The 10,032-nt window shown below is 38.5% G+C and overlaps 1 protein-coding gene across 1 annotated transcript; it reads left to right on the top strand.

Moving 5' to 3' along the window:
• Positions 1-590: 590 nt before the first annotated feature.
• LOC310929592 (bcl-2-like protein 15) lies at positions 591-6,391 on the top strand. Its single transcript, XM_083892396.1, has 4 exons — positions 591-742; positions 2,301-2,416; positions 4,070-4,291; positions 4,908-6,391. The coding sequence occupies exons 1-4, from the start codon at positions 619-621 to the stop codon at positions 4,926-4,928; spliced, it is 483 nt and encodes a 160-aa protein (XP_083748522.1). The 5' UTR covers positions 591-618; the 3' UTR covers positions 4,929-6,391.
• The last annotated feature ends 3,641 nt before the right edge of the window (positions 6,392-10,032 follow it).

The following is a 10,032-nucleotide window of genomic DNA, read 5'->3' on the forward strand; positions in this document are numbered from 1 at the left end:
CAACAAGCATTCTATATCATTTCATTACATCTGGACATTGTATATTTTATCAGCCTGCAATGCAGGTCAGTGCACACCGAGTGTATGAGATTGTGGATTAGAGGCTGAGCCACATGTTAAAAGTCAATTGTGCTGACTGAACTATCAGTTTGTCGTAATGTGTGTAAACAGTTTGTTGTGAGTTATTCTTGTGGTGTTGCTCTTATGTATAGAACTGGGGTGGGGCAGCATCCATCACAGATCTGTGGGTAGATGTCGCCACCTTCTGGTGAAGACCATAAGGTACACAGTGAGTAGAAAAACATCATTTGGCTTCATGAAGCCATCTTACAATAATTCATACATGTGTGTGGGGAAAATGGGTTTCCCTGTTCTTGTTTTGATGAATTGTGTTTTTTTTTTTTTTTTTTTACTTAAATTGAATGTATGTGTTACACATTGCAGATCTTTTTTTTTTTTTTCGTAAAATGTCCTCACAATGGATAACCTGTGTTTCTTTGTACAGTGTATAAATAAAGTTTTGTATTCAGGAAAAAAAAAAAAGCACCGGCACTCTCTCTTCGCGCTTGCGCCTGGTGGGTGAACGAGTGTGGAGAGGAGACACTGGGACGAACAGCGATGGCTCCAGCCGATAAAAACACTGTGGATTTCCAGACCAGCCAAATTATAGGATGTCTGTTCGAGGACGAAGATGTTTTAAGAAGTCGACATTTCGATGACTGTGTGGAGACGGACGGTCCGGGTTCGTTTGACTCTCATTCACTGTTAATGTAGCTTCAGTATGTGACGTATGTGTGTATGTGTGCGTGCGTGTGCGTGTGCGTGTGTGTATGTGTTGCGTCAAACGTTAGCTACAGTACGTGCACTTTCGTTTTAACTTAACTCGACCTGGAATGACTTGGCAAATGTGTCCTTTTGTTTCCTGGACTGTTTTATTTAAACGCACATGTTGTTCTCCCTCACAGACACACACACTGATTGTTCGTGTTCTTACAGGTGTGTGTGTGTGTGTGTGTGTGTGTGTGTGTGTGTGTGTGTGTGTGTGTGTGTGTGTGTGTCTGTCTGTGTGTGTGTGTGTGTCTGTCTGTGTGTGTGTGTGTCTGTCTGTGTGTGTGTGTGTCTGTCTGTGTTTAACTGGGTGTGGTTTGTTTGCACCATTTATCAAACTTTTATTTATATATATATATTTCCTACTCTCTCAATAAGCAAAATATAGCAAAAATAATAAGCAAATCACATTTGTTTCCTGATTAGTTTGAATACACATGGATGCAGTCAATGCAGCAGAAAGCTAATGATGGAGAGATGAGATGGCCCCTACTATTTATATTGTATACAATTGATTTTATACTAAACTGGGCACTAGGCCTTGTTATTGTGCATTCAATACTTAGCTAATCAAATAATACACAGGATAATATATTTATGTTTTTATTTGAAACATCATCATCATCATCATCTGTCAATTGCATGATAATCAGACATACAAGCTATACAAATTGGCATTATTATTTTTAAATATCAATGTGAAAATGAGTGATGGCCTATTAGTGAATGCTGAGCTATTGAAATAATTGACAGATTCATGTTTTTGTTTTAAACATACATGGAGAAGGGACATTGTAAGACATTTAAATATACGTTAATAATCTAACCTCTCGGTCAAGCACTGATGTCAGACGAGAAGGTCTGGCTCACAATTTCTGTTCCAATTCATCCCTAAAGGTGCTCGATGGAGTTGAGGTCAGGGCTCTGACCGGGCCAGTCACATTCTCAAAGTCAAACCGTGTTTTTATAGTCCTTGCTTTGTGCACTGGGACACAATCCTATTGGAATAGAGAAAGGCCTTCTTCAAAGTGTTGCCACAAAGTTGGAAGCTAAAACGTTAAGAGTGCCCTTCATTGGACATAAAGGGCCTAAAGCCCTAAGCCTGATTGAAACGGCTGAATTCAATACTTAACAAGTACAATACTTGTGTCCATATAGTGCATCATGTAAAGACAGGAAGAGGAAATCAGTGGGTAGATTCTTACCTAAATCTAATGTGAACATACTTGGTTGATCATCACAAAACAACCAGGATGTCACAAACAGAACAGGACAAAATTCCTGATGAAAACATAACCTTTGTTCGAAGTAATGATCCTAATTTTAAACACCATAGGTGGGAAAAATGAACGCACTGTATTCCACTGTTGTTTCTGTCTGGTTTCACTTATTATAATTATTACTATGTAAAAACTCAGCATCAGTTTGTTTGCTTATTATTTATTTACACTTAATTTGATTGTTTGTTTCAGATGATTTTGACCCAGTTAAGGTCGCTGGAAAACTGAGGCACATCGCTGACTCCCTGAACGACGACCTCGCTTTTAAAGCTGCACTAAACGAGTTGAGGCAAGCAGTGGCACAAGAGGTACAATATTCTGAATATTCTGAACTTCAGTGCATGACAACGCAGGGTTCACAGCATGTTGAGCTCACAGGGAAGCTAATGAGATGCATTCAAAGTTAGGTGTTTGGGGTCACCTGTACATTTTTGTTGTGTTTCCCATTAAAACTCACACTTTTAATCATCAAAAGAGTTGCAAAATGAATAGAAAATGTAGTCAAGACATTGACAAGATTAGAAATAATGATTTTTATTCAAAATGATAATGTTGCCCTTCAAACTTTCAGTCAAAGAACCAGTAAAACTGTTTTCAGCTGTGCTAACATCATTGCACAAGGGTTTTCAAGGGTTTTCCAATCATCAATAGCCTTCTAGCGCGATGAGCAAACACAATGTACCATTAGAACACTGGAAATGGGCCTCTATACACCTATGTACATATTCCATTAAAAACCAGACTTTTCGCAGCTAGAATAGTCGTTTACCACATTAATAATGTATAGAGTGTATTTCTGATTCATTTAATGTTATATTCAATGAAAAATAGTGTTTTTTTTCCTTCAAAAATAAGGAGATTTCTAAGTGACCCCAAACTTTTGAACGGTAGTGTATATCTTTAGGTATGAAGGTGGAGAGAGAGTAGGGTTAGACTTACAACAAAGGACCTGGAAGTGGCCTGGGTCGCCACAGAAGGCCTGGATCTGTGATAGAGTGTGTGGAGACTACCATTAGTCCACATGAATACCACAACCTGGTCCTAATGAGGCAGAAACTCATTTCTGAGGAACTGGTTAAGTTAAGGGCTGAGTATTAAATTGTGGATAGGTTAAGGTAAGGGTTAACCATTAACTGGATATGGTCATGGTTAGGGATGATGCTTTGTTTATGCTGTCCAAGTGAATGGAAGTCGATGCAGTGTCCTCAGAAGAAAAGTGGCAACCTCACACTTTCACTTGGAGCTGTGATAGCACAGCTGCTTCCTCAGACACTGGTGTTATCAAAATTGCAGTAAGGCACAGCTGAAAGAGAGATAAGGTGCTGCTGACTTTATTTTCTTCATATGCAGCTCCACACTACGGTCGAAAATCCTTTAGCTACCATTCCGCGCTTGCTGCCCACTTATCTGCCCGGTCTGTAGTTTGTGTTTGACAGCAGCTTCTGTCTGATTGTGTTCTTTCACTGCTTGACAAACATCTTGGAGACTGTGTCTTCAGTAGTCATAGGAGAACAATGAAAATGATTTCAGCCAAACCATCCATCTATTTTCTCACACTTTATCCTCCACATGAGGACTGCAGGGGCAACTGGAGCCACTCCAGACAGGTTGGTTGTTCATCACAGGGCCAACACACAGAGACGGACAAAAAACAAACAGAGTGTATGTCTAGACAGAAAGCTCCTTAACCAGGAAACCTGTGACCTTTTTTTGTACATGGTTTAACTCTCTTCCATGTTGGCTACTGCACTTTATTTTAATTTTTGAAACAATACAATGCCACCACATCATGGTAGGTGCACCTCTGCGTCATGGTAGGTCATTGTATATTTTCCTTTTTTTTGTCCTTTGCCAATCACACCCCTGATTATGTCTATCATATTGTCTCAGATTAGTGTAAAAAAAGTGCACAAAATGCATTTCTGCCTCAGCTGTATCTTTAATCCTTGTTTCCTCTCCAGGCTGCAGAGGCAGTGTTCAGCCATAGTGTGGAGGAGTTGTGTAAGACTCAGGCCTCTCAGAAGGCAGAGGTCGCTCCAGAGATGCAGCTCATCAGGGCCTCGGTGGCTTTAGGCCTCTATATTAAGAAATCCTCTCCAGATCTAAAAAACCGAGTCCAGAGTGCCATGACAGCATTTCTCAACAGGCGTGTTGGCACATGGGTGGCTCAGCAAGGAGGATGGGTGAGTGTTTTTAATTGAGATCCATTGCTTCCTCCTGAAATGAAACTAACAGGCTTCAAACTAACCCGGTAAAAACTGTAGCATGAGGCATATTTGACCTCATCATACTTCTCTCATGGATCTATTACTCAAATTGGATTAGCTGAATCAGATTAAGTTAAACAACAGATTACGCTTGTGTAGCTCCTGACATTCACTGGCCACTTTATTAGGTACACAGGTAACCTTATAAAGTGGCAGGACTGTCACAGTGTGCTCTTCTGCTTTTTTTTTAAAGCAGTGGGGTCATTCTCCTCTGAACTCTGGCATCAACAAGGCATTTCCTACTCTCACACTCAGTGGATATTTTCCCTTTTTCGGACCACTCTTTGTAAATGCTAAACATGGTCGTGTGTGAAAATCTCAGTAGATCAGCAGTGTCTGAAATATTCAGACCAATTCGTCTGACACTGACAAACCATTCACAGTCTCTTCGATCTGATTCAGTCCAAACAAGATTTGGACAAAAATAACATCACTTATACGCATGTCACTCTCATCACACTCATGTGTCAAGAGGTTCCACTTTCGTTCTGAGTGAGTTCATTTATGCTTGTGTCTGTGTCTTTTTTCTCAGGATAACGTAGCATGTAATTGATCCTTCCTCGTGGAAATGAAGCCGTCATGACAATCGCTTCCTCACACAACGTTTCACCAGCTAACATCGCGGAGCCGCTGTATCCGTCTGCTCAGGGTGATCACACAGGCTGATAATCTGATGATATACTCAAAGACTTTTCATTAGACTTTGAGGAAGTTCTTCACACTTAAGTCTTAATTTAATCTGTCATTTATTGCGTGTTGTAGAGTCCACCTGCACAGGCCATGTGTACAGTGGCAAAGTAATCAGTCAATCATGTGAATGACTTTAATTCCTGGAAAATAATGGGAAGCACTTCAAACCAAAACAGGATTCTACTTCATTTATTTTCCACTATGTCAGTTCTTATGAACCCATTTCAATTGGCATTTTTCATTTCATTTACATTAAACCAGTTGAGCATTAATTTGATGTCAATGTAAATGATTCAATATTGTAAATGGGTCTGTTTTCTTAGGACTCACAGATGTACTTTTCACAATGCCATATCTACAGCCATACACCAGGGTTCCTACAGGTCCTTGAAATCCTTTTGTTTGTTCATTTGAAAAAAATAATTAATTTTTCTGATTTTTTTGAACGAAAGAAATTAAGTTGATATTTAGGTAAATGTCCTGCATTGCTTGATGTACGTAGACTAGGCCTACGCAGAACAAACGCTGAGTCATAATTACACTCTCCACCGTTTTCGTGAGATTCCGTGCAGAACAATGAGCGATTTAAGTTAAGCAAGAGCGAGCAAATAACGACATGATGCCTGGGAATTGAAAATTCCAACATCTCTGTCTCACCAAAGGAAATGACAAAAACTGACTTTGACCAAGATCCCAAGGAAAAATAACATGTCCAGATGCAGAGCTTTCTGCAAATGAATGAAAGTGGACGTCAAGGACGAAGCAGCTCTTACAAGTTGTATCCTGTTCTTGAATTTGAGGAAGTTGGTCCTGGAAATCCTTGGAAAGTCCGAGAATCTGATGTCAACCAAGGTGTGGGAACCCTGATTAAAGCAGTTGAACATTAATTTGATGCCAAGTGAAGTAATAACATTTTGTTTATGGGTTTTTGTTTGCACACCGACAGATGCAGACAAACACTCACATCTTCAGGGTCTCAGTAGTGCTGTGAAGTACAATATTATAATAATACATATTTCCACCATTCATTTTATCCAAAATAGAGGGGAAAAAGCATTCTACAATCAATAAACCCTGATTTTCTTCTTAATTAAAATTTCTTATGAACTGTTTTCACAATTCTTACACTCAATGATATTTTTAAAATGTAAATGTTTTTCTCAAATATAGTATGTGTGTGTCACTGTTTTAGTCGTGTTTGTCCACATTGAAATAGAATGTATTTGCCGCAAATTGTAATTTCTGATATTTACGTATAAAATCAAATGGGGATTCATGTTTACAGGTAGAATGTGGGGGAAATAGCACATCAAAGTACATGCACCAAGTCAATGAAATGGTTTCCGTTTATGTGTAATTTGTTGGCACATTTTATAATCATGTCAATAAAAATGTGAAAATAATGTTACGCTCATTTAATTCTTAATGTCATACTTAATGTTTTATTATTTATTGATTTATATTTTTAAGCGTTAACCTGCACATACACAGATCAAAGCTACTGAAACATTTAAATGGTAAATCGTTTATTCAAAAAGTAAAGACAACAAAGAAGTGCCTGGTTTTCACGTCGCCCTCAAAATGGCTTAATTTTATTTATTTATCATGATTGTAATAACATGTTTGTATAGATTTGTCTTTGACCTGTTGAAAACCACAACCACAACCAGTGTTTTTTTGTCAGTTGCCAAAAACGACTTTATTCAGGTGTTTCCTGATAAGCTCCACTATTCAGGCCTATTTTAAAATGCTGTTGATACATCAGTAAGCTGTTCATCAGTTTAATTTATTCCAATGTCATGCACCAGCATGTTTACATTACTCAAACCTCAGATGTAGCTTTATTAAGTTTGTGTGATATCTTGCACCAAACCACCTGTGTTGGATTCACAGATTCTATATGTATCACGTCTAGCCAGTGACCAGCAGAGGGCAGCACTGAACAGTATCATTTATTAGATACCACTGTGAAGTCAACATCCAATTTTATGTTGTGTTTTATTTTCATTTAGTACACAACAAATCAAATAAATACACTATATTTTTGTTGTTTCATATTGTTTTGAGGTTTATTGTATGGTAAATTATTATGTTATTTTATTTTAATTTAATAATAAACAGTCCATCTGTGTTTATTTAGAGCTTCTCTAGTCGTGACAACCAAAACCACAGTTTTCCATCCACACACATATTCATGTACACATTTATATGCAACATGTATCAGCGAAAGCCATGGTTCTCAAACTGTAGTACATGTACAACCAGTGGTACGCAAGCGTCCTCTAGTGGTACTTGGAGAAAAATCCGAAATACTGTTCTACTGTATATACTAGTATATGTGATATGAGACCTCATGTCACTATACCAGTGTGTGAAGTATATGTGAGTAAGAGGAGGATGATGTGAGGAAATGATCTTATTGAGAATAAATCTGCCTCCCGTGAAAAGTCTGTAACTGACTTTGCTCGACCTATTTACACCACTGTATTTTAACGTTGGTGATAATGGAGTTACTTCAAGAGCTGTATGTTTTCTGATAATAATAATAATAATACCTTAAGTTGGACGAGGCTGGAAACTTAAAACATATTATTCCTTTGAATATTTGATCATCTTTGTATAGACTGGAGGCTTAAAAGCTTTCACATTTCCATATTCTACTAATTCAAATAAGTGGAAAACACCAGAGAATACACTCATGAGTCTTGTCTCTGAGATAATCTGATCAGTTTTATTTGTGAAGCCCCCAAGTTTCACAAATCAAAGTTCGCCTCAATGGGCTTTACAATCTGTACAGGTCGCAACATCATCTGTTGATAGACCTTCAGATCAGATAAGAAACAACTTCCTCAAACCCCTTTAAACAGGAAAAGAGAAAAGCAAAGAAAAGAAGAGCTCAGACACAGAGGAGTCGCTCTTCCAGCACAATAAGACACGTACGGAGCACAACAGTGACTGTATGTGATGATATATTACTACTCACATACAATAATAGTCTCTTACGGTTATACATATTCAATAATAATAGAGGTACTAAGTATGGAATTAGGATTATTCACTTAGTGTCCTGATGATTGATGATGGGACACGTGGTGGAGCATGTTGTTGCCTCACAGTAAGAAGGTCACCAGTTTGGATTACGGTTTGATCTGTGTGGAGTTTTCCATGTGTGTGTGTGGGTTCTCTGGGTTTCTTCCCATAGTCCAAAAACATGCAGAATTAGACACTAAATGTGAGAATGAATGCTTGTCCGTCTCCTGCGATAAACTGTCCACGGTGTGACCCAGCCTTTCGCCCCCATGTCAGCTGGGTATTGGCTCCAGCCTGCTGTGAACCTCGTGCAGAGGATAAAGGAGTAAAAAGAAAAAAGAATGAATAATTGATTTCCTCTTCCCAATAAAGTGTCTCTCTCTGTGAAGGTCACATTCACATCACGATTTTTCATTTGAATCGTGTAAACATTGAGGTACAATCAATATTTCAGATGTATTAGTTGACCTTGTTTTTTTTTTTCCATCATAGGGTGAAGGTAAAATGTCAGTCGATCAATTAGAGCGACTGTTGAGAAGGTCATGGTCTAAGAGAACAGAAACTCACTATCACACAGACAATAAATACAATTTGTTGTCCTACACTCTTAGAAATAAGGGTTCCGAAAGGGTTCTTCTACAAGGGCTAAGGTTTTACCTGGAACCATTTGCTTAGACATTTTTCAAGGTTTCTTGGTAACACTAATGGTTCCAGTAAGAACCATTTTGATCCAGAGAACCCTTTAAAACCCCGTTCCTGAATAAAGGGTTTTAAAAGGGTTCTTGATGGAACCCTCCAAAAGGGTTCCAGGTAGAACCTTTATAAAAAGGTTCCACCTGGAGCCAAAAAAGGTTCTCCTATAGACAAGCCGAAGAACTATATATGGTTCTACTTAGCACTTTTATTTCTAAAAGTGTAGAAGTATTTTGTATATACATATATATGTATATATATGTATGTATATACATATATACCAGGAGGATCCGTTTAATTTGGCTTTTCCTGTTTTGTTTTTGTGTTGTTGTGGCTGCAGAGCCTGCAGAGCCTGCAGATCACACGGGCACTGTAAATGTTCACCAGTGTGAGGTGAATGAGAATAGTATAAACACACACACACACACACTTTTATTCCTTAATAAGGACACATCATAGACATGATCATTTACTAGCCCTTACCCTAACTCTAACCTGAACTCAATTATCACCCTAATCCCAGGTCTTAACCCTGATAAAGGCCCTTTAAGGTTGTGGGGCCCAGACAAAATGTCCCCACAAGGTCAAGAGGTACCCACAAAGAACGGTTTGTATGTTCTTTGTACCTCACTAAGATATAAATATAAGCACACACACACACACACACACACACACTGAAGACCTTCTCCACAGAAAGATAACCCTGACTTTCCATAAATTTGCTTCCATGGTGATTTTTCCATCCCCAAAAAACTTTATTAAGTGTATTTTATACACCGCTATTAGTCTACACTAACAGAATTGAAAAAAAGTGGCCTCCGAGTGGTGGAGCAGGCCTGATGGATATACTGTTTATGCTCTGTTGTACATTACAGGATGAAATGAAGTGAATGAAATGTGGATGGAGATCCTCCATCATCCTTAGTCACAGTCTTCTGTTGGAGCTACAGCAGGTTTCAGCCGGACTTCACACTCGTCCTCTACAGTCGTTAATGACAACCATCGGGTAGAATTTGTTCGACCATGGACTCATTTTATGATACAAACTCTACAATCAAGATGGTACAAGTCATGTTTAGTGACAATTATGAGCTAGTATTAGTTGTTCTGTTGGTCAAATGCGTTCAGATGTTTACAAAAAACCTTTACATGTGTGACTGCACCACAGGCCACGTGTGCAAAAGCAATGAGTCTGATACATAGTTGGTAAACCAGAGGTTTGTCACAAAAATGTCTTCGTTATT

This window comes from Microchirus variegatus (genome assembly GCF_963457635.1).
Source record: "Microchirus variegatus genome assembly, chromosome: 7".
In the NCBI taxonomy this organism is placed as follows: Eukaryota; Metazoa; Chordata; class Actinopteri; order Pleuronectiformes; family Soleidae; genus Microchirus; species Microchirus variegatus.